This window comes from Scylla paramamosain, chromosome 21 (assembly GCF_035594125.1).
Source record: "Scylla paramamosain isolate STU-SP2022 chromosome 21, ASM3559412v1, whole genome shotgun sequence".
In the NCBI taxonomy this organism is placed as follows: Eukaryota; Metazoa; Arthropoda; class Malacostraca; order Decapoda; family Portunidae; genus Scylla; species Scylla paramamosain.
Window position 1 is genome coordinate 13,505,767 of NC_087171.1, and position 25,000 is coordinate 13,530,766.

The following is a 25,000-nucleotide window of genomic DNA, read 5'->3' on the forward strand; positions in this document are numbered from 1 at the left end:
CTTTTACGATGTTCTAAATGTTAACAAAGAAAGACCATAGCAGTCAAAAGGTTAAGAAACTCGTTGAAATTATTGTTCATTGCATGTTGTGAGTGTAAGCAAAGTGGTGCACTCAATAATGGCACACGTTATCCTAATTAGCCTTTATGATTCTAACGCGGAACACTCGTAGAGGTTAATGATGAGATTGCAAAGGTCTGTGTACTGTGTGACTTACAGGACGTGCTGCAGTAATCCAAGATCTCTTTATGTTCTCGTAACATTAATTATTTTGAATGTCATGTCTTCTCAGGCTTATTAAAATGGTTTGCTTCACGTTTAGAGCATAATTTCGAAAGACAGAGTGTAATTTGCAAGACAATTTGTAGTAAACCTAAGATCCCTACATGCGTAACCTGAACTGTTTGACTGCTATAACTTATCTCCAAGCTTATTCAAACGGCCCGGTGCAAATTTAGAGAATGATTTAGGAAGACGCCAAGTGTACTGTCTGTGATTTGTAGGGCAGGTAGTTTAATGAATTAAGATACCTGCATGCCCTCGTAACCTCATCCGTCTAACTGCCACGGCCTCTCCTCAGCGTGATTAAAACGACGTTGAACGAGTTTAGTGTATAATTCCGAAAAGCAGTGAAAATGAAAGGAATGTGTTAGATCTTTTACCTCCTGTATTTGTAGTTTCGCTCAGTAAAAACATCTAGGATTACGCAGCTGTAACGAGAGTCTTATTACCAGCAGTCAGAGTTTCAGGATCACAGCAAACGTTTAGTAATCACCGTCAGGGGAGCTCATCACTCTGCTTGGGGTATGAAAGTTGCTTGAGGTAAATATGCTAATAAATTGGGCTGCTACAGGACACACTTGACCAATAAGAAGAAATATTAGGACCGTATACTTTTAACATTTCCTCCTCCTCCCTCTCACATTTCAGTCTGGTGGAAATTATGGGGATTTTCAGGTGTTATCGTGATTTTAGTGATAGTTTAACCCTTTCATAGCGATAGGCAACGATTCACCACTAAAAAAAAAGTCTGCCATCTTTGCAAGCACCTACAAGAAAGAAGGGGATTAAAAAGAATTGACTTTGCAATTTCTCTTCGTATAATGTTTGAATGTGGTTGTAAAGAAAGGGGAAATATGTCAAAGTGGTTAGTAGTTTTTAGGAAGGATGTGGCAAGTAGCAGTGAAAGAGTTAGCAAGAATTCTGTACCACCAACGTCAAAAACACACATGAAAACCCGACTAATCATCACTGTGGCCTTGGAAAAATCTTGATGAGAGAACAAACCGTTTAAGAATACTAGCAGGCTTAGTCTTGATGGTGGCAGTGGCCCAGCGTTGTAGCCTCAGCCGGAGAACTCGTTACAGTGAAAGGATGGCGTGGTCTGGCTGGCTGATCCCCGCCCTGCATCTCCCACGAAGCAGAGACCCGGTGGTGGTGGTGGTGGTGGTGGTGGTTGCGTCACTCCTGCAGACTCCGGATGTGACCTTAAAACCATATTTTCTCTACCTATGGAGCTTCTGCCTGTTTAGATTCTCTCTCTCTCTCTCTCTCTCTCTCTCTCTCTCTCTCTCTCTCTCTCTCTCTCTCTCTCTCTCTCTCTCTCTCTCTCTCTCTCTCTCTCTCTCTCTCTCTCTCTCTCTCTCTCTCTCTCTCTCTCTCTCTGTGTGTGTGTGTGTGTGTGTGTGTGTGTGTGTGTGTGTGTGTGTGTGTGTGTGTGAAGTCGCAAAGAAAGTGAAACCTGACAGCCACGAGCAGCAGTGATTCGCTATTACCTCTAAGCATCTGACCTGTGATCCCTCGTGTGGAAAGTTGGGAGGTTGGGAGGACGAGTGTTGCAGGAAACTACCTACCAAACTTTCTTTTCTCCACCTCTTCCTCCTTCTCCTCCTCCTCCTCATCCTCCTCCCCGATTCGTACTTTCTCTCTTCGTCCAACTCCCTCAGCATAGTTACACAAGAATAAAGGACTTGTACGTACCGTTAGAGAAAGAAACAATAGACAAAACAAAAAGAAATCGGTTCGTTTATACTTAAAACTTTTCTTAGAGACAGTCATTCCCTGTATTTTTCTTAAGTGGGGTAGTGGCGTGGATACTCTTTTTTTATATAAACGAGTGGTTATACAAGCAGTAATTAACAGAAAGGGATTGAAAGAGAATGCTGGGGCGATGGAACGGGCGATCTAAACGTGTGTGTGTGTGTGTGTGTGTGTGTGTGTTGGGTAGGCGGGTGTGAGCCTCCTGCTGTCACCACCGCCACGTGCTGCTTGCCAAGTGGACGAGAGGCATTCAAATTCAGGACGACAGGGTTGATATTGATAAGGTGACGTCTCTGTTGCAGTGGGGTGCTTAAATTGCTCAGCGAAACTGGCATGAGGCGCTTGTAATGAGAGAGAGAGAGAGAGAGAGAGAGAGAGAGAGAGAGAGAGAGAGAGAGAGAGAGAGAGAGAGAGAGAGAGAGAATCTGCAGTTAATAATTTTACGTAATGATACCTTTCCTAATATCTTGACCTCCCCCCTCAATTTCCTCCTCCTCCTCCTCCTCCTCCTCCTTCTCCTCCTCCTCCTCCTCCTCCTCCTCCTCCTCCTCCTCCTCCTCCTCCTCCTCCTCCGGTTCCTTCACAATGGGAGTGTGAGCGCAAAGGAAACAGAAGGTGCAGCGGGTCTCAACAGTTCCTTTGATCTCACACGGCCCTTCGTTCTTTGGCCGGCGGCGGGAGCTTTGGGGTGTTACAGGGCCTTGGTTGTCGCCCTGGAGTCCACGCTGCCAGCATTGGTATCGCGTGGCTGGGCAGCCTGGATGGTGTAGATTTTTGTACTGCTGGTGCGACTTTTCTTCTATTTTGGGTTGGTATTGATCCTCGTGACATTTTCTCTCTCTATATTTGCAGAACCCAACACTCAGTTCCGGGTATGGACAAAAGCCTACACGCAGCGGCACGAGGGCAAGTCTTCGCAGCCCGTGATCGTGTCCACAGACCTCTCAGGGCCAGGCGCCCCCACCATATCCAACCTCAGCTGCCAGGCCAATGGGGACATTTACCTGCAGTGGCTGAGGCCAGAGAAACTCTACGGCACTGTCGATCTCTACTATATCTACTACCGGCCAGAGGATTCTTTCGAGTTCGAGGAAATTGCTGTGAATTCCGTAAACAACCGCAAGGAGCACAATGTGAGTATTACGTGTGTGTGTGTGTGTGTGTGTGTGTGTGTGTGTGTGCAGTAGAGGAGAAAATGAGGCTCGTGCAGTCACCCTCGTGTTGAGTGTTGAGGGAGCGCTCCTTGTACACCTCGTCCTCTTTCTCCCGTAAGTGTGGAGGTAGCGAGGCATCAGCACCCAGGCGTAGCTCTTCCTGCCTCTCGGTCACGTCGCTGTTTCGATGGAGTGTTCGTCTCTGTATAATTGCGTGTTAGAGCGATGAAAGACACACAAACATTTACGCGATTCACGGCACAGTGACGCGGCTCGCTGTGTTGTGATTTGTGCGGTAAAGGTTGCGCCTTCTTACGTGTCGTTTCTTTTAAAATACGACCAGTTACCTTCAGTGTTTGAAAGTTATGGACGTGTACATGATGGGGAGAGACAAGGCACTGCTACTTTTAATAGTGATGGATAAAGACTGACAATGAAGCAGCGCGAGGGAACTGAAATTTTACCATAACGAGGGAAGTTTTAAAGAGCACTAGAAATACAACTCGTGTCAATAAGAGGAACAACTCCTGTGTGCGTGTGTGTGTTGACTGTGTGTTGGTGGGGGAGCAGGGTGTCAATCTACATGACAATACACGCGGTAGGGGAAACGTATACGAAGTTGCCCGCCACCCTTCCCGTCAGTCCTGCCCTCTGCCATTATGCCTCAGTGTTATGCCGCAGTCCATACGTGGCGTGGTAAGTGGCGCCGGGAGTTGAGGGGAGACTTCAAGGCAACACCCACTAGCTGGAGGGAGGGAGGGCGGCTCCACCCTATTGCTAAGCACATCAAAGACCCACCCAACGAGAGACAGAGAGAGAGAGAGAGAGAGAGAGAGAGAGAGAGGGGGGGGGGTACCATTATGGAATGTTAATAACTACTCTGCGACACTTCTAATCACTGTTGAGAGCAAGGCCAGGGTTGCAGCGTCCAGAGAGAGAGAGAGAGAGAGAGAGAGAGAGAGAGAGAGGATGATGCGGGTCTGGGAGATGCAAGCAGGATGGCGGTGATGAGGGCCGCCAGCGATACACTATCACAGTATACCCGCGGGATGACTCACTGACTGACGGCGCTGAATGGCTGGGTGGAGGCGGAGGGTAACGAGTCGCTGCTTGAAGGGCCCGGGTGAGGGGATGGGGCGCCTCTTGTAATTGGGGTGAGCGTCCTCAAGCCCCTATGTGTGTGTGTGTGTGTGTGTGTGTGTGTGTGACCTCGACTCCTTCCGTTCCGTTGATGAAATAGTGATTTTCGTGATTGATCTTTGAACCTTGGGCATTACGTAGTGGTTGTTATTACATTCTCAATTTGTCTTCACTTGGATGTTGTTATCTCGCTGTTTGACAGGAATGGAGGGTTGTCGTCTCGCTTTCTGTGTGTGTGTGTGTGTGTGATGGGGATGGTTTGGAGGGTGAGATATCAGACCTTTGCCACGCCGAGCCACAGCAAGTGATAAGCAGGCTGCGGTATCAGCACCATAAAGTTAAAGAAAATTTATTGCTTTTTCAAGCCAGAAATCTTAGCCTGCTTTGAGACGAGATGAAAAGGGATCCTAGAAATGCTGATGACTGCAAGTCTGTGTGCCTCTCCTGCCTGGCCGCGGTGACAAGGCGAGACTGCCCGAGGGACTCACTGAGAGGGAGTTACCGTGAAAGTTAAGCCTTGATGCATAATACCTTTCCAAGTTGGAAATTAACTTAGGATTTCCACTACCGGCCTGAACTAGATACAAATGTCGTAGAAATTTTGCCTATTACTTATGAGTGATGTGATGCATTATGTAGAAATATTAGGGTTGAACGCAGTTTTACCTGAATGTTAAAATAAATTATCATGCAGTTATCTCTTTACTGTCAAATGCGTCTTAAATATTAACGATTCTTTTTTTTTTCCGCTATCGCTGAGAATACTCTGTAGTTCATCCCAGCGTGGTGTTATTCTCGGCGGTGTTACATGCCTCTGTGTTCGCACAATACACAAAGGCAGAGTTACATTATTATACCAGTAGATTATGTTCTTATCCAGCACAGCCTAGAATCTGCGTGCACCAGTATAACATCATGTACAGATTAGCTGTGGTGTCAGCGCCTCAACTGCATGGCTCTTTATCCGGACAGCTGCATGCATGTCTCGACCAGCTTTGTGCCTGTGGCGATGCACTCGTTCCTAAGTATTCAGCGGGTAGAGCATTACCACCACTTTGGTATGCGAAGGAAACTGACGCCGCAGCATCTCAGTCCCGTGGCGCTGCAGGAGGAGTGGCTGGTGCCACTGCTCGGGAGGAAAGGAAGAGTGGCCTGCAGAGAGGAGGCCAGCTGCTGCATCCGCCTTTAGTCTTCCGGCACACACACACACACACACACACACACACACACACACACACACACACACACACACACACACACACACACACACACACACACTATTGCTCGTTACTTCTTGGACATGTTACAATTAATATACGTGGAGAATTATTATACTTTTTGGCGCTACGTACGATTAGCTATATAGATTTCCAGCATCATGAATGCAAGTGAATTTCAAGCAGTAACAGACTTATAGATCCTGGGCTGTTTGATTTAACTGCGTTACTCTACACGAAACTATCACGGAAAACAGCTTTAAGTATAAGAGAAGAGAAAGGCATTATTAAGGAAATAGAAGGCAGTAAAAGAGAAACAGTATGTTCACCATGTGTGCTGTTTGGATTGCCACCTGCACACCTTTACCCGCCTCACTTAAGTAGTTCCAAGGAGTGTTCCGTGCTCCCTAAGATTAGCTTTCTGCATTGGTAATGTTAAAGGCGTTAGCTCACTTTCTTACTATCAACAAACCATTACCGTAAGAACCTGCTCGGGTGAAAACTGGAGCACACATTCACAGACTAGACGAGGGTGTGTGTTTCTTGCTGGTTGTGAGTGGGATGGAAAAGGTTTATGATCTGACCATAGTGTTCGTCTCGCCCAAGGAAGAATACATCTGGGTCGTAGCGGATGCTGGGGATAGCTAGCATCACCGAGCCTTCTTGCAGATTGCGAGTGGAATTGAAAAGGTTTATCATCTCGTCCAAGGAAGGAGAATACATGTAGATCGTAGTGGATGCAGGGGGGCTATCTAGCATCACCGCGGCTCCTGTGTGTGGCGGTGACTGGACTGACCCAGTGGCGGGGTGGTGGCGGGCGGCGGGGGAGGGAGCGACTGCCAATCGATTTGGCCCCTGTGTGGTGCGCGTGCAAAGGCGACCCTCAGCTGGTCACACACTGCCTCACTGCTTCCTTCTTCCTCCCTTTGCATCTAGCCGCCTTTCACCATCCACACACACACACACACACACACACACGATCTTTTGTTTTGTTGTCATTAACTCAGATGGGGCTCAGTGTTTTACCTTACACCTACTCCTCCTCCTCCAGTAACTAGATCACTTCCCTGGTAAAACGTAAGTGGCTTTGTAGTTACCTCAAGCTTGTTCTCCTTCCCTTCCTTCTTGAGTCTTCTGCTGCATCATTGCTGCTTGATTGTCTGGGAGGGAAATGGCTTTTGTTTTCAGTATTAATGCCAACTCAGCTTCACCTGGTCCGGGATGGCTTCAGTCCGGGATGGCTTTAGATTAGGTTACTTTACGTTACTTTTACTACCCCGAGTCTAGCATAACCTTACCTTACCTTATCTTTCCTAACCTAACCTACCAAGCACAGGTCTTCTTTTGATCCGTATTATATTATTACAATTTCCTTTGTTCATTAATCTTCATCTGTACTTTACTTAAGAGATCATAATTATTCACCTTTACTTAATCATTCATAACCGCAGATCTAATAGAACGGGAAGGGCAATAAAGAAGAGACTATATATATAAAAGACCACTTAATGGTAATCCCTAAAGAGCCAAAAGGTTCAGCCAGAATTAGAGAACTGCATAGTAATGACTTAATAATGATAACAAACATCAGTGGCCACCGTGAAAGAGAGGAAGCATCTTGTCCTCGGGCGCATCAGTAGTCCAGCTTGAGCAGCCTCGCTTGAAACTGAACTCGAGAAGTAATTGGGCTCTCTGGACTACCCCGTAATGTTACCTGGCGTGCGGGGGTCAGGTGTATCTCGGTGAGGGAAGCGGCTATTCTGGGGATGTAATGTTCTCTTGGGTAATTGAGTGTATTGTCCTGAGTTTATTCTTTTATTATTGTTTTTTTTTTTTTTTCCAGGATGGCTCAGTTTGGATATCTGCTTTATTTTAGTTTTCTGCTCTCTCTCTCTCTCTCTCTCTCTCTCTCTCTCTCTCTCTCTCTCTCTCTCTCTCTCTCTCTCTCTCTCTCTCTCTCTCTCTCTCTCTCTCTCTCTCTCTCTCTCTGTGTGTGTGTGTGTGATATACTCGTATTATTATTTTTTTTTTTACAGACATCAAGTTTAGAGTTTATGCTTAATTTTATATAGCATTTTCCTTTTATAAGCGTCTTTCTCCATTAGGATGACACAAGAGAGAGAGAGAGAGAGAGAGAGAGAGAGAGAGAGATGCGTGAGGGGATCTTCCTCTGCGCAGTCACAAATGGTATTAAGATTCAACCCTCCCAAACATTCATACTCAGGATAATAACACATAGACTAATAGGTGACATTGGCAATCTCTCTCTCTCTCTCTCTCTCTCTCTCTCTCTCTCTCTCTCTCTCTCTCTCTCTCTGAATGGGAGAAAGTAAGGAAACGTAAAGAAAAGAAATATTGGAGCATAGGAAATTAAGTGCTTATGCTAGTACTGAAAAGCTACCTTGGTATTAATATATTAATAATGTTACTACGCCATAACTTAAAAGAGAATCATCTGCTCAGATTAGTTGATGAATAGACAAATATTTTATCTAATCCCTTGACGACATCAGCGGTAAAGGTAGTGGCGGTGGTAGTGGTAGCGAGATAAAGCGTGTGACTTAGTGGAAAGAGACGTGTAGAGAACCGCCGCACTGATAACATTACCCTTAACATTTTAATTTCGTCTTTTCTGCCCGTGTGTTCTGCGCTGTACGCTGACACCACCACCACCACCACCTCCATCACCGTCACTGTTGCCATATTCTACTCCCGATGTTATTTTTACTACTACTACTACTACTACTACTACTACTACTACTACCACTGCTGGTGCTGTTGCTGCTGTCTGCCTCAGATTCTCCTCATTGCTGTTATTTAATTATTCTCTCTCTCTCTCTCTCTCTCTCTCTCTCTCTCTCTCTCTCTCTCTCTCTCTCTCTCTCTCTCTCTCTCTCTCTCTCTCTCGTTACCGAATACATTTTTTTTCATCGAATATGACTTCCTTTTTTTTTTTTCCCGTCTTATTCTCTGGCAGCGTAACTGTTGTTCTCACCCTTCCCAGTAACATCATTTAGCCCCTCCAGTCCCGCCGTGCCAGCTGCGGGTGTGGGTTCGGGACGTGAGGGGGCGTGACAAGAGGCTCTTCATATGCTTGATTGATGATTGCTAGAGGGGGAAGGAAGACGGTGGGAGGGAAACGCCAGGTGGTGGTGGAACCCTTAGTGTGACGGGACTATTCCGGGAGGGGCCTACGCATCCTGTGTGACGGTGTGTGTGTGTGGAGGATGGGGAGTGTTGTAGAATATTATGGCCCTTGTTCGAAACGCTTTGTTCTCTAATTAGGATTAATTTATTTATTTTATTTTTTCAAAGCCATTGAGATGATAACGATCTCTCTCTCTCTCTCTCTCTCTCTCTCTCTCTCTCTCTCTCTCTCTCTCTCTCTCTCTCTCTCTCTCTCTCTCTCTCTCTCTCTAATGGTGATGCACGTAGTTCTTATTAAACAATCACTAGAATCATAAAAAACTGAGTTGTAAACCTCAGTTATACTTCCACTACAGTCTGTTAAAAATAACTGACTTAAAACATTGAAACTATGCCGCCTTGACGCGTTTGAAATCGAATTGTATGTATGACAATAATCCTTATGCCTTTAATAGTAGATGACATGCCTCGTGTCCATATTAAAAACTAGAAAAAGGTACTACTTTTGTACCACAGTTAAAAAGAAAAAAATAGGGATGTTAAATTGCATTATGAACACGAAAGTTTAAAGCATAATAATGTAAATGTCAGGATTTGAACTGAAGATCTTCATTGACATTAACATTCCATTCTCCTGATCAATACAAAGTCATGTTGATAATTATATGACTGATGTTAATGGAGGTCTTTGCGTATCAAGGGAAAAGAAAGGGCGTACTGCACCTCAAGGTCATGATAAGGTTGAGTGTTCAAGGCCTCGCCGCATCAGATCCCTCTTCATGACTTTTAAGAACTTCCTGTGTCTTATCATAATTATGTTGGGGTTATAGTGCTCCTCTTGCTACGCCCCGCCTCATCCCGTGACGCTGCACAGATTGCCGCCTCATCCTGCTTGCCTCATCCTTTGTTGCTCAGTGTTCTTTCACTTGTGACTGTGTGGATGTGTTGGTGTGTGTGTGTGTGTGTGTGTGTGTACCATTGCCTCTTTTACCTGAGATCTTTGCTGTTTTTTTTTTTCCTTAGTAACTAAAACTATTGTATACTTGGATCATTATTACTAAGATGAACAATAAAATTATAGGGAAATATTAAATATCAATATGCTCTTCACTACATGAGACCTTTCTGTTTGAGTAACCCTCTGATCCTGAGATGGATGGAACTGGCTTATCTAGACAGAGCCAAGCGTTATATCTTCCCACGTGTTTCAAGTGTAAAATCTATTTAATTACTGTACACCCACTGTGCACAGTATACTGTGTCTGTAGTGGTGTTTTGCAAGCCAGCCACCACCATGCAAGCAGTGATTTTGATAATATTCACTGATGAAGAAAGATAGGTAATATATGGTGTGTGGTATTTGTTGTGATGCATCAACTTATATTTTATTATTGTGTTTATGAATCAATATACTGGTATGTATTATGTATTGCATTACTTAATGACTTCATTGATGATTGTAGATAAACACTGCAGATAGTATTTGCTTTTGTATCATGATGTTGTTTCTTTGATTTTACTGTTTTTAACATGCCTTTAACATCCCCTTTAAATGGTTGGGTTTTGGCTAAACAATTTATATCCTGTAATATGTACTAACATAACCATATTTTCTTCTTTTCAACAGTTCCTGCTCACTAACCTCAGCTACAATACTATGTATGAGGTAAAGGTCCGGGGAGGAACATACTCTCGCTTCTTCTCTGAGAACAACAAGACTTACAAGGGACCATTCTCACACCCTCGAAAAATTTTGCTCTACCCGGACTGCCACAAGAGGCCTCACCCAGAGCAGGGTGCAGGCTTTGAGATGAGTGCTGGCATTATTGCTGGCATTATTTGTGCTACGTTCGCCCTTTTCCTCCTCGTGGTTGCTATGATCATTTGGAGGCAAGTGCATAAACGCCAAAAGCAGTAAGTTGGGAGTTATATCTGGTTGTGCAACCTGTAAAAATAAGAGAGATAACATAAGAACATAAGGGAAGCTGCAAGAAGCCAGTAGGCCCATACATTGCAGTCCCTGTCACATCTTTGCCAAGTATGGATCATGGTAGTATCTGCTTCTTGTTGTTTACAGTTTCATAAATGGTGACCTAACAAAGCCATATCAAAGATATGTGCATAGATTAGTACGAAGAGTATGAGGAAAAGACATGATCTTTTAAACCTTGTTTTCATTCTTTATTCAAAAGATGCATGCATAGATTAGTGTTAAGACTGCAAGAGGCCAGTTAACACACACAAGTTAGCTCTGAAGATCAGAATTCCTTAATACATATATGTAGTACTGTATATGCTACCATATGTTGGCATTATTTATTAGTATGAAGAACAGTAACCAATGGAAGTGTCTTAAGTACATATACTCATCATATATGATTTCATCACAATATGTAGTTACAGGATATACAAGATATCTGACATTTACACACACTCACTGATCTCTTCACTCATTCTTCATCCACCACAGACTTTGCGTAATTCATTTCTGTTGCCTGGATCCTTAATCTTTGTCTTTCATTCTTACATCTCCCCTGCCCCCTTTTAATTCCATGGTCACTGTTGCTGCTTTAATATTTACCCATCCTTACACAGCACTTTTCTCAGGCCATCTTCCATGCTTCCTTACTTCCGCAAACACAGAATCAAGCCAAGAGTTCTAGATTTATGTATACTCTTAATTTTTATAGATTTTACTTTCTTCTGGGCATCCAACTGTTATCTCTTACTTTAACATCTCAGTTGTAATTCCATCCAGTCTTGCCAGTTTTCTTTTTTGTCTTGTATTGTTTTTTTTTCTTTCACCATCATTTCTTTCCTGTTGCTTTGTTCATGTCTTTTCGTTATCAGTTTCTTAATCCTTCTGTCAATTAATTGTTATTTTTTTCTTTTTCCTCCCGTCACACCCAACATTATATTCAGAAGTCTGAGGAGCTTCCTCAGCACTTGCACCCTCCTGTTGTATTCTTCCATTCATAATTATACATCATTTGCATTAAATATATAAGAATTATGGATATACTTTAGGGGAAGTTTTATGCTGTGGAGAAGTTAAGATTCTTTCTTACTAACTGGAAAGGCATTTCTTAGTTGTAGAAATTATTGTTTGTTGTATGACACTCACCAGATTCACACTAGATATCATTTATCTATTTTCAGACGATTCTTTCAAGGAGCCTACAATTACCTTGATGACCCTCCCAAAACTGTTCCTGCTCTCGTGCATGACTGGGAAAATGACACGGGTGGTGAGGGTTCCTATGGCCCTATAGATGTGCACGACTTTGCCAAGGTGAGTTTGTTGTGACAAGACTTTAAAATTCACCTATTTATACAAATGTGGTTTTAGTTTTTTCTTCAATTGTTGTATGTCATGACTGAATCTACTGAACAAGTCTTGTTATCCCTTCTTTAGAACAGTTTCAATATTTTCATCTCATTCTCAATTTCTCAGCTTTACACACTCAGATTCATGTTGTGTGGACTAACTTACATGAAACAATTTTATGAGTTAAAAGGGTTCCATGCAAGCAGCACACCAAATATCATAATGAGGATTCATCCCAAATAAGAAAGCATTAGAGACAACATGTGCCATTGTGTTGCACTATTCTGTTCCTGCTTAACTTGTTGCTGTGTGTGCATAAATGTACCCATGTATATTGACACACATATTGGTATATTGGTACAATACATGTGCATATCATTTCACCAGTATGTTTTGATGGATCTGAAGGATTTGTACATTTAAAATTACTACATGCAGAAAAATCACTTGAATAAATATGTATGCAGTGTCTGTATTAAAACAAAGGTTTAAAAGATATTAATAATAATAATAATATTAATTTGCAATTACTGGCATGTGCTGCCAGCTACTGTTTTCTTACCATACACCACATATTCCTTCATTCATGACCAGTAACTATACAAGACCATCTCCCAACATGTATTTTAACAGTGTCTACAAGGACAAGACTATGATAATGGAATTTATTGACAAGAAAAGCCTGTCTTGCAAGATTATCAAAAATATGATTCATAAAAATGAAAAAGTACTGGATCAAAACAGAGTAGTGTCTAAAATAACTCATCATTGCACACTAAGTGTAACTCCAAAAACTCCAAAATAAAATGGGTTTACTACACTTGAGTAGTATCTTACTTTTCAGTACCACTCTTACTTATGTATATAATATGTACCTTTCATGTCAGTTAATCTTTAACATATATTCTTACACTATTACCTTCCTTAGAGAGATACATGGTTCACACATTTTCCATCCTGTTAAGCATGTGATTTTGTAATTTAGAATGTTTCAGTGATTTTTTTCTTGTTGTGAAATGGGTGAATAGAAACATACTGAAATGGATTTTTTTTTCTTCTTTTTTTTTTTCTTTTTTTTTTTTTTCTTTTTTTTTTTTTGAGAGAGAGAGAGAGAGAGAGAGAGAGAGAGAGAGAGAAGAGTGAAGAGTAAAGAGCTTGTTAAAGAAGTGTATTTGGATGAACTTTAGGTCTTAATAGAGGATGAAGGCTATTTGAAGTAGGTACTTGACTGAAAGAGGTGTTAGTAGAAATGGTGCTTGAAAAGTAAGGAGAGGATATTTGAAGGGGGAAGAGATGAAGGCTATGACCAACCCACTGGGGAGTGCCCCTATAGGAAGTAAAGCATCAGAGAAATATAATATGGTCTGTTGTAGGTAAATGATTTAATGAAATGCAAAATAGACAACGACAATACAGTCTGCTTTGAAGAAAGATGCACACATCTTCAGTATTTGTTAGGTTAAGGTCACACTGTAGCAAGGCACAAAATCCATAACACATTGGTCATTAACTTGTTAATGTAGTGTTTGAATAGCCTTACTAATCACTCTATTGCTCTCTCTTTGTCTCCCTCTGTTTACTTCTCCATTATTTGTATGCAGCAGTGATCCATTGTGTTCCTGTAAGGTGGCTCATTATTCATCACTTCAGAACTGAAAGTGATGAATAACAGTTAGCTATTACAAAGTATATGATTATCCAATATTTATATTCTTCAGAACTGAAACTGATGAATAACAGTTAGCTGTTACAAAGTATATGATGATGCCAATATTTAGATTCCTTACCATCTTTTATGCCATTAAAATTTTAAACCATGACACCTCTCATATATTGTATGTTTCCTTGTGTCTCTTTCAACTAGGAGCCTTGAAAAATTATCTCTCTCTCTCTCTCTCTCTCTCTCTCTCTCTCTCTCTCTCTCTCTCTCTCTCTCTCTCTCTCTCTCTCTCTCTCTCTCTCTCTCTCTAACATTAACCCAAATTGTACACCATTAGATGCAGCTAATGTTGTAAAATTAAGTTTATAAAAAGATAAGATCACTAAATTAAAGACATTTAAATATTTTGAAAGTGAATACATAGAGCAGAGACACAAATATTTAAGTCTTGTTTTGCTTTGCATTTTCCTCATAATGATCCACTTAAATCATAATTGTAGCTTTATCTTCTATCAAAACCCTATCAAAGGGATAACATTACATATGCTTTAATTTTTGGGAGTACTAGGTATCCTGTATTTGACTTGATAAGTTAATAGATAGATTGGTGACTAAAAAACAGTTCTGTATGAGAAGTATTTAGAAATGTCTCTCACTGCTTACCTGCTGAATAATTTTATCATGACTAATTCTAGCTTCGTTCTGCAGCACGTGGCTGATCTGCATGCTGACGGAGACATTGGATTTTCCAAGGAGTATGAGGCAATACAAGCAGCCTCAGCACAGGAGCATCATCCAGCAGAACACTCGCAGCACCCGGAAAACAAACAAAAGAATCGATACCTGAATATAGTTGCTTGTGGGTTTTTACACGTTATTGGACTACATTTCATTATTGTTGACAAATTTATTATCTTTCTCATTCTTCCGATCATACCATAAGCAACTAATACACAGACGTGAAACTAAAGCTTTTCCTTGAGAATTCAAAGCAAATTTAAAGCTTTGAAACACATCATATGTAGTCACACACACACACACACACACACAGATAACATAAATAAGTATGGATTTATATGAATACATGTGCATGTTATGAAAACACTTCAAACATTGAAATTAAAATTAATTAAAATGGTATTGCACAATATCCATAATTTGTATACATGAACATTCAAAATTATGATAAAGGAATAATTATGATATGAAAAGAAAAAAGCTTCAGTTCCATGTTTGTTGTGTGAAGACTCTAGTTTTTCCCCCCTGTTATGATTATACTGACTCGCCCTCTGTAGTGAGATGTTTCATAGTGTTGCCTTTGGGGATAAGACAACAGATGGGTGAGGGCCAGGAGTAAGTACCAAACATGTACCACTAATTTATATACACAACACTTATTTTGAGGAGCAAAGATATAAATGTGGGTTTGCCATATAACCACATAGCCACACCAACATACATACATTCTAACTCAGCAAATAATTATGCCCAACAGCATAAGCATAAAGCTGAACTACTGCATAGTAAAGCTGGCACAATCCAGACTCATCATTCAATTTGTCACACAGCCACACTCAATTACTCAAAGACAGCCTACCCTCAGGGCTCTACTCAAAAGAGCACCAATCTGCTACTAACACTTCCTTGACAACACATTATCTACAGAAACCCCAACACAAAATTCCACTGAGGCATTGCTAAAGGCACAGCAAAGATTCCTTTCCATGCCACATCTACTACAAGGAAGCATTAACATGCAAATTATGCAAAACCATAGGTAAAGCACAAAAGCAAGTCATTGGTTTTGGGACATTCCCACAGAACACCACACCTATCCAAGCATAACTCACCATTGACTGATACTTTTACTCAGCTTCTTGCTCATTCCAATATCAAGGTGTGTATCCTTTGCTCTCAGTCAGAACCTGCAATATGTGTCTTTGTTATGAACTAGGAAGATTATGGATGCATACCCTTACTGAAGCTAACACATCCACATCAGATGATCAAAGAGTAAATGGATCATATGAGTAAAGATCATTATGACCATAAAATGAGTAAACATGTAATGCTTCAAACTGTTGAGATATTGCACTATACAAAAAAAGTAAAGATTATCTATGAATTATAAACCTTAGTTAATCACAGTTTTGTTATTGATTTTTCATTCAGTAGAATGACTGAAAATCATTAGATATGTAAAGTAACATCATCATATACAAGGTTTTAATTTTTTTACATCTTTTGTCATCTCTCATCTTAACTTTTGCCTCTTTTTGTAATTCAGGTTATTCCTTCCTCTACATTGCGGGAAGTGTAATTGAAGTAACGTTTCACTAAGGCTGCCATTGTCTTCTTTCAGACGACCATACACGTGTACCCTTGAGGCCTCTGCCAGGTCAGAAGAAAGCAATTGAATATGTGAATGCAAATTACATTGATGGTTACGAGAAAGCAAGAGCATACATTGGAACCCAGGGTCCTCTGCCTTCCACATTTGATACCTTCTGGCGGATGGTGTGGGAACAGCATGTCCACATAATCGTTATGATTACAAATCTTGTGGAAAGAGGACGGGTGAGTGTCGTGTGTCATGTGAAGCTTGTGTAGTGTAGTTGGATTCGTCAGTTTGATTTATGGTTAACCTTTGTTAATTCACAGCCATTAGAATCATAATAACAGATGTAGCTAACTAATTGTTCTTAATTATTTTCCAATGAAAGTTTTCACATAAAGACCAAAGGCTTGTTTGCAGTATGTTGTTGTTCGTGGAAAATTTACACAACCATTGAAGAAAGTCAATGTGCCCACATGACATGATCCTTGAATTTATGACAAAAAACAGACACATACTTGTCAGAGTGACAAGTGAAGGTAATCTATCCAGCATTCATTATTTCATCTATTATTTTGGGTTGAAAGGTAATATTTATTTTTTCCTTTTCTGCCTTTCATAGGAAACTGTTAAAAAACAGCCAAAGCTAGCTACCCAATGCCTAGAGGTATTGTATAATACACAGTGCAAAACTTCTTTATCTTAGGTGTGCACAAGGGAGAGAGATAAGCTTGGCATGCCACTGTACACAACCAATCCTTGCTTGCAAGTTCCCACAGCTCACTTGGTCTGTAACACATAATGAGTGCAGCATAATCTTGGGTGTCCTCATCTTATACATGAAAAAAAAAAAAAATTTAACATGCAGATGTTTTTTAATCCTAATTTACAACATATCGTTATTGTTACTATTTTGGTAATATATGATTTGGTAAACATGAGTACAAACTTTTGATGGTGTGAGATATGTTTTGTATAAATGCTGAAGACTCATGATACTAGTTGACACAACAGAACATGATAGTGTGTTGACCAATTGGGGAGTGGAAATGAACTAGCCTTTTGCTGTTTTCATTGTGTTGTAGATTTAGAAACAAATGATGGCACATGGTTTGTCAGTGAACTTTTATGGAACCCCATTACAGTAGGAGTTTTGCCCTTGTGGATGGTTTTGTGAATGTTGCATGTAGTAAATTAATGTTCCTTGTTTGTCTAAGAATCTTATTGATCTTAAAGGCAAATGGGTTAGCTAGTGTAGATCAAAATTTCAATATTTCAATAATAAACCTTTATATAATATAATAAGTAATATCTCAATTAGGTTATGGGAACAGCCAACCACAAGACAAAACTTCAGTGGTCAGTGAGAATTTAGTAAAATTGTATTCTTACTCTTACAGAAGAAGTGCGACCAGTATTGGCCTAAAGAAGGAAGTGAACACTATGGTTTAATACAAGTTCGATTAGTACATGAGGAGGTTCTTGCCACATACACCATAAGGAAGTTTGCTATAAGACACATGAAGGTATGTATGAATTATATTGTTATCAGTGGCACCATTACAGATGACATAGCACTGAAGAGTTTGTGGACTCAAGCAAACAGGTGTCGTCTAAGTGTTTAAATGCATCAACTGTTGTCACCATTGTTCATTAGTCTTATGTAACACTGCATTTTCATAGATATATGTCCTTTCCATCATTATTCATAAAGGGTAAGAGTTTTGTTTCAATGAAATCATAGGGGAACCAGAAGAAAGGTTTCTGAACCTCAACCCTCATCTGTTGTAGCTAATATGTACAATTTTCAACATTATTATGATAGGATTGATGAAAATATTATGCTGTCAATACTAGTTTTACAGGATGGGATTGGAAATTATGGAGGGCCAGAAAAAAAATAACCAAGAAAGCAAGACCTTTGTGACTACAGACAGAGATAGGGAGTATTTCCTAATAAAAGTTAATGTGAAAGTAATGTATACTAAGGTGAAAGCTAGGATTATGTAACAAAGGATACAAATGGTGTATAGTATAAACATTTCAGATTATTCAGTTATTACATAGGGCACACACTTCAGTTTTCATTGCTGGCAATAAGGGTAAGGGGAAACTGTGGAATGTTGTTATATAACACAATATGTAAGCATGTGACAAAGGGAATTTGAGTTTGGATGTGGCAAAGAATAAAAGCTGACATAAAAGCAGTGATGCTGCTTTAGTCCTAAGTGATTAAGGACATGAATGGATTCCTGAGATGAGGTGCTAGTGAAAAAATTATCTGGGTAGGTTCTGGAAGAGTTGAGGTAACCAGGGGTGAAGAGATGGTGGAAAGATGCTTAAACTGTCAAGGGTTTGAAGTTATTGGAAAAAAAGATTATAAATAATTTGTAAAGATGCCCAATGAATAAGAATGAATGTGGGCATATAGAGAAAAAATACATGCAAACTCTTTAGAAATAGAAATAAGGATGTGAAATGAGACAGGAACTGCTAATAAGAAAAAATTGATGTGGCACAAATTAAAGTTATGTTAAGGCAAGATATCCTAGAGACAGTTTTACTCCAGCCAGCCTTTGTTTGAAGCTTCCCAGAAGGGAGTGAGTTTTCAAAACTTATTACAAAGAGGAGTCCAAGTATCTCACCAAATTGTCAATATTCTTGCTCAGTAGACAAAATTATGTAATGACATACTGTATTTCATTGTTTTGATATATCCATACACAAATTGCAGTTGAAATATAGGAGTTATTATTTCTAAAATATTCACTCAGTGTTGACTTTCACAGGTTAAATGTAAGAAATCTGGAGGAGGTGAGCGCATACTGTTTCAATATCATTACACAAACTGGCCAGACCATGGCACTCCAGACCATCCCTTGCCTGTCCTCTCCTTTGTCCGAAAGTCAGCGGCAGCCAACCCAGAAGATGCAGGTCCAATTATAGTTCACTGCAGGTATGTTAAGTTCACTTTAAGTCAAGATGTTATTCTGAATGTTAATTCATATTTATCCATGTGTTATTTTCCATGTGAGGAGTTGGAATGTAATGTGTGGGAAGCATACTTTACAATCTTCATTTATATGAAGTGATTAGGGAAATTGTTAAGTGCAATGAGGGCTGAGAATTGAGGGATGATGGTGTGTATGTGTGTGCCATTTTCTTAACAGCTGTGTATAAATACTCCATTGCCCATACTTGTGCTTTCGTATCCTTTAACATCTTACCCTTTCTCTCTTTACCTTTCTCATGTTTTCCTCCAGCATACAGACATACTTAGTCTATCCATTATATGAATGACAATACTTCATGGTCTTGACCTTGTAATAGCTTTAGATTACTGCTTACCCAAAAACTTTGCAAAACTACAAATACATGTATGTTTCAGGGAGTGTATTCTTCAGATAACTGAAAACATGTCTTGGTGAAGAAAATGTTAATTTAAGAGTTTGAGAATTCGTTATATGAGGAATCTCATTGGCTAACACTTCCTTTCTGACTTTTTAGGAAGGCCTTAAAACTTTCCTTTCAACTTAGAATATGAAGTGAATTGCAGTTATTCTTAAAATGTATAAGAGATGCACATGATATGATTACTGCAGTTGAAAAAAGGATGTGACTGCTCTATTTCATCTTCATTCTCCATTATACAAATCTGAATCTGAATGCCATGCTTTCTTGTCTCATGTGAAGGACAGAATTACAAAGAACTGTCTCTCTTCCCAGAGGATGTACATACCATTACTTAAAATTATTGATTATATTTAGTTTTGAGAAGTGTATAAGAACATCAAGAACTTCAATTACCATTTACTCATTTTCAGCGCTGGCGTGGGCAGAACAGGCACTTACATAGTGCTTGACGCCATGCTACAGCATATTCGTGCTAAGGGACGTCTAAATATATGGGGTTTTCTTAAACACATTCGCACACAGCGAAACTTTCTTGTGCAAGTAAGTGAAATATGAAAGGTATTTATTATTGGGAAGACATTCATGTGATCATGGAATTGTTATGATGAATTTTGTGATGTATTTCTCTGGACCAGTATGTTTGTCTTCACTTGAATTTTTATTCATCTATTTTCTGTTTGACTATTTACTTTTTTATTATGTAAAATGTAACTAACATGCATTATTTTTTCAGACTGAAGAACAGTATATATTTATTCATGATGCCCTGTTGGAAGCCATCCAGAGTGGAGACACTAATATTCCTAGTGGTGGGGTCAGCAGATATATCCGCATGCTGCAGGCCCCAGACAACTCACAAGAGAAGCCTCAATCTTGGTATCTTCTAAGTCATCAATACAAGGTACAGACATCAAGTCTTGTTGGTTAATTCTTCATTGAGTATCTACAAAAAAATATTTAACACCACAAATATGTCAACCTCAGACCCATTTCTTGATTCATTGTATCTCCATAATATTTAGCATCTTGTTAAAATTAACAGGACAGAGAGCTCTTTTTAAGGTTAGGTTATAGTTATAAGCCAGAAGCCATGCCATGCTAAGTAGGGATAATTTTAGCTTGGCCTCAGATTTAAAGCTTGATTCTCATGGCTGTGAGCAGAGTACAATTACATCACCAACATCACCACCACACACTGCTAATTACCAACTGCTCATATTTAATCAGTTGTCATCCTTGTTGGTATATATATGAAAGGTATTGATTTGGTACTAATGTACCATTAGCCTAGTGGTTAGTGCACTCAGCTCACAACTGAGAGAACTCATATTGCAATCTTCAGTTGAAAGGAAACAATTTGAGTTTGTCCCTTAACACTATAACTAAGCAAATGACAAGTAGATTTGAAATATATGATATTTAAGGTCTGCCTGTATTGAAACTGCATTATCAGTAGAAAATTTAATGTTTCTCTTACAGATGAAGGACATTATAATATAAAATTTATCTCATTTCATTTGGAATGAATCTTCAGTTGTTGTATATGTATATTTGTGGCAGTATCCATTAAATGACGTCAAGTTTTGGAGTCACCATCTATCACAAGCTAAGGATAAGACCATGGTAATTAGTTTTGAAAATCAGTGTTGCCAGTGAACACAGTAATTATGAATATGTCTTTTCTCTTGCAGCTCATCACTCATTTCCAGCCCCGAGACTTCAATGTAGTGAGTGCCATGAAGCCTGTGAACCGGGAGAAAAACCGCAGCACCGACCACTTGCCAATGGAGAATGGTCGAGTGCACCTCACTCCCAAGCCAGGTGTAGATGGCTCTGACTACATCAATGCCACCTGGCTTATGGGGCATCAGAGGTTGCGGGAGTTCATTATCACACAGCATCCACTGCCAAATACTATTCTTGACTTCTGGCAGATGGTTTGGGACCACAATGCCCAGACAGTAGTTGTTTTAACTACTGTGGATGAGGATCAAGGATTCCCACAGTTCTGGCCAGCCCAACATGATGATTTTGACTCTGAGCACTGGAAGGTATGTAACAAATGTTTTTGTAGATAAAGTAAAATACATTTTATCTGACTCACCATCCATAGTCAAGGCTGCATTAATTCATAAGTAAGTTTTATGAGAAGCCTCGGTTCCACAAAAAGTGTTATAATAATGTGCTAACCCACTGCACAGCATTTAGTTCAAGATCAGAGACAAAACTAGTTAGTGATGCAGTTACCATATCCTATTCATTTCCTTTGATGCAGTTTAATTACTGTTTTCATACCCAGTTATAGCTGTCACTGGATAATGCTTTCTCCTGCTGACTGGCCCAAGAATTTGTAAGAAATTGACTTTGTACATCTAAAAAAAAAAAATGTTGCTATTGCCTTCGACACATCAGAAGTTTTGGATAGAGTGGTGTAAATCTTTGATTTCTTAGCCTCTTCACACAATTTCTATCCATCTCTCTTCAACTTTATCTCCACTTTTCTTTTGGCCATTCCATCACTGTAGTTTTAGACAGCTATGGTTCTTCTAAACACATAAATAATGAATAAAGAAAATGGGAATACTGGGGCCTATCAGCAGGCAAAATCATAAGCCCAGTGGCAGTGTTATTATTTTCTTGTGCCCTTGAATGGTACCTGGTATATCATCATTAAAAAATGAAAAAAAATTTTATCTAGTACAGGCAAATGAGTTTTATTTGCTTAGAAACTTTGGATAATTTCTAGAGCTACAATGTCATGTTAGTAAAAATTTAAAGAACAAGAATATATTGAATAAGTACAATCAACAGAATTGACAAGGATGATGTGTACAGTAGTGAAGCTGGTGGTTGAAGTGTATGAGGGTGTATTTCTGTACATAACAGGATAGAACTTATGAGTTTAAAAAAAAAAATTGATAAACTTATGCGTGCTTCACTTTATATTGGTGTTCAGTATTGAAGATTTTACCATAATTTTTCCAATTTTTCCTTTTAAAGTCGTGTATATTTTCTTCTTTGCTCTTATCAACCCTTCCAACTGAAATTCAATACTATTTTAGAAGCGTGTATATTTTCTTCTTTGCTCTTATCAACCCTTCCAACTGATATTCACTGTTTAAGAAGCATGTATATTTTCTTTGCTCTTATCAACCCTTCCAACTGAAATTCAATACTATTTTAGAAGCTGACTTTTATTACATGATTTGTTTATTTATTGTCTCATATTTCCTCTTTTATCACTCCTTACCAAGAGATATTTTGTCAATTCTTTCCAATCCCCTGATAGTGTGTGGGTGTGGGTGTGTGTAGAAGTGAACAGACAGTAACACTAATGTAGTAATGAGTGTTGTTTTGAAAGAAAGACTTAAATGATAAGTAGTAATAAATTAGGCTAGATGTTTTAGTGATGTATTTAAAATTATTTCTCTAAAATATATGGTATGGATGGTATATAGAATCACTGGAACATTAAGTTTTAGTGTTTTGCATCTATTGCCAGATTACATCTTTTACTTTTTTACTGGATTTGTTTACTGGATTTGTTATAAATTCAAACTTATTTCTAGGTTCGGTACTTGGAGGAAAAGTTAAACTCAGGGTTAATGACTGTGGAAGTTGCTGTACAAAGTCTTCAGGACGACTATGAACTGCCTGTGAGATTGATCCACGCACCAAGTTGGCCCCATACCCTCCCTGCCCTTACCACCACCCTCAGCCTTGTGTCACTAGTTTCTGAGGCCCATACAAATTACCAGAATGGTCCTCTAATAGTTGTTGATAGGTGAGTGAAAGCATTATGTACAATATCATGTTCATTATTTTTAGTACTCAGTGCTCTGTCTAGGCCACCCAATGTGGGGATTGCCAGACTGGTATATAGATGGATCTAGATGGAGTATCTATACAATTTCAGTTAACTGTAGAATTGCAAGCTCATTTCTCTGTTACAACTAAAAGTAACTTGGATATCAAATTTACACATTAGTCCCCGATACACTATATCATAAAACCAGTCAGAGTTGGGATACTTATGCTGAATATCATTATTATATACAGTAAAATCCCTCTCATCCGGCATTCGAGTATCCGGCACATTTTTCCCCGAGCCTTAAAATCAATAAAAAAAATCAATGTGTACTCATAAAATCAATTAAAATTCCCGCGCGAGGCATACTTTGTCCCCTCGCCACCAGAGCGCACTGCTTCGCGCCACCCGCGGCCCACTGCACTGTGTTTACTCAGTGACTCAGTCCTGCGTGTGCACTGTTTATCGCCTGATGCCTTCATCATGCTTAAAGTTGTAGAAAAGAGGAAGCGTGTTGTGCTTACACTTAAGCAGCTGATCAGATCAGCTGCTGATTAAGATCAGCTGATCTTTGTTATGGTAAGATGCATGAGTGTAGGGTGGTGATTGTGGACATAATTTCACTTCTATTCAAGTATCTGGCAATATTCAAGTATCCAGCATGTCGGCAGTCCCGTTGATGCCGGATAAGAGGGATTTTACTGTAGAAAAGATAAATGTAATTATTTGACTCTCATTAACTCATTCTATTGCACAAATGCACTCAAATTGATGTAAATCTCATTCCTACCATAGATTTGGTGGCACAGAAGCAGCAACATTCTGTTCCTTAACAACACTCAGAAGCCAGATGGAGTTCGAACAGCACCTGGACACATACATGTATTGCAAGCTCTACCACAACAGACGACCCAGCATATGGACTAGTCAAGTGAGTACCCAAGTTTGTGGAATATTTGTTGTAAATTCTACACGTTTCCTCTTTATGTTGAATTAATTACTTAATTTTACTTTATTTATAATGGAAAAATTTATTCTTGATACTTTTTGAGCTAGAAATTGCCTGCATGAACAAATTAAATTCATGTTCAGAGGTTCTACTTTATGTTTGATCACCATTTCTTCTCATACCTTACATTTGATCACCATTTCTTCTTCATACCTAACATCTCAATTGTATTACAATTGAGATGCTTCTCCATTCTTCAAACTTGTAATTACTTTATCAGTGTCTCTGTTTTTAGTACCGTTCTCTTTGTGCATTCTCCTGTTACCACCACTCATCATTCTATAAACAAACACATGTCCATTAGCACACTAAATGTTTAAAAATACCTCTTTTTATTTCCCATATATAGCCACTCCGAATCATCTTTCACTTATTTCCTTCCTTAGTAAGATATTTTCAGTTGCACTCAATTTGTCTTGCCCTATGCCAATTTTTATATTTTCAATTAAAAATTGTGTCAACAAAATAAATTACATAATCACATTAATATGGGTGTGACTTAATCACATTGATATAGGTGTGACATAATTACATTAATATGGGTGTGACATAATCATATTAATATGGGTGTGACAATCACATTAATATGGGTGTGACATAATCACATTAATATGGGTGCGGGCATGTCATGGGGCAGCTGAAGGGTGCACCCATGAAGGTCTAGTCACTTCCCTAATTTTATTTGTATTTAAAATTAAGGTTATCAGTAAGCACCACTATTAGCTAGCTGATTAAAAAATTTTTTTAA

General features: G+C 39.4%; 1 protein-coding gene and 1 long non-coding RNA gene across 6 annotated transcripts in view; one reads left to right on the forward strand and one right to left on the reverse strand.

Annotated features, from left to right (window-relative positions):
• Positions 1-25,000, forward strand: part of LOC135111048 (tyrosine-protein phosphatase 99A-like) — a 110,234-nt gene that overhangs the window by 82,536 nt on the left and 2,698 nt on the right. For 2 of the 5 annotated variants that reach the window (XM_064023952.1, XM_064023955.1), the window contains 13 exons: positions 2,893-3,173; positions 10,326-10,612; positions 11,858-11,990; positions 14,395-14,545; positions 16,049-16,263; positions 16,644-16,688; positions 17,422-17,547; positions 18,811-18,977; positions 19,846-19,975; positions 20,169-20,336; positions 21,127-21,486; positions 23,005-23,219; positions 24,039-24,174. In XM_064023952.1, the coding sequence (XP_063880022.1) occupies positions 2,893-3,173; positions 10,326-10,612; positions 11,858-11,990; positions 14,395-14,545; positions 16,049-16,263; positions 16,644-16,688; positions 17,422-17,547; positions 18,811-18,977; positions 19,846-19,975; positions 20,169-20,336; positions 21,127-21,486; positions 23,005-23,219; positions 24,039-24,174 (2,414 nt within the window). The remainder of the gene's footprint in view (positions 1-2,892; positions 3,174-10,325; positions 10,613-11,857; positions 11,991-14,394; positions 14,546-16,048; positions 16,264-16,643; positions 16,689-17,421; positions 17,548-18,810; positions 18,978-19,845; positions 19,976-20,168; positions 20,337-21,126; positions 21,487-23,004; positions 23,220-24,038; positions 24,175-25,000) is intronic. The other 3 variants (XM_064023953.1, XM_064023954.1, XM_064023957.1) reach the window with 3 other exon arrangements.
• Positions 15,557-25,000, reverse strand: part of LOC135111050 (uncharacterized) — a 46,389-nt gene continuing 36,945 nt past the window's right edge. Inside the window, exon 6 of the long non-coding RNA XR_010273544.1 lies at positions 15,557-15,611. This is a non-coding gene — a long non-coding RNA (uncharacterized LOC135111050). The remainder of the gene's footprint in view (positions 15,612-25,000) is intronic.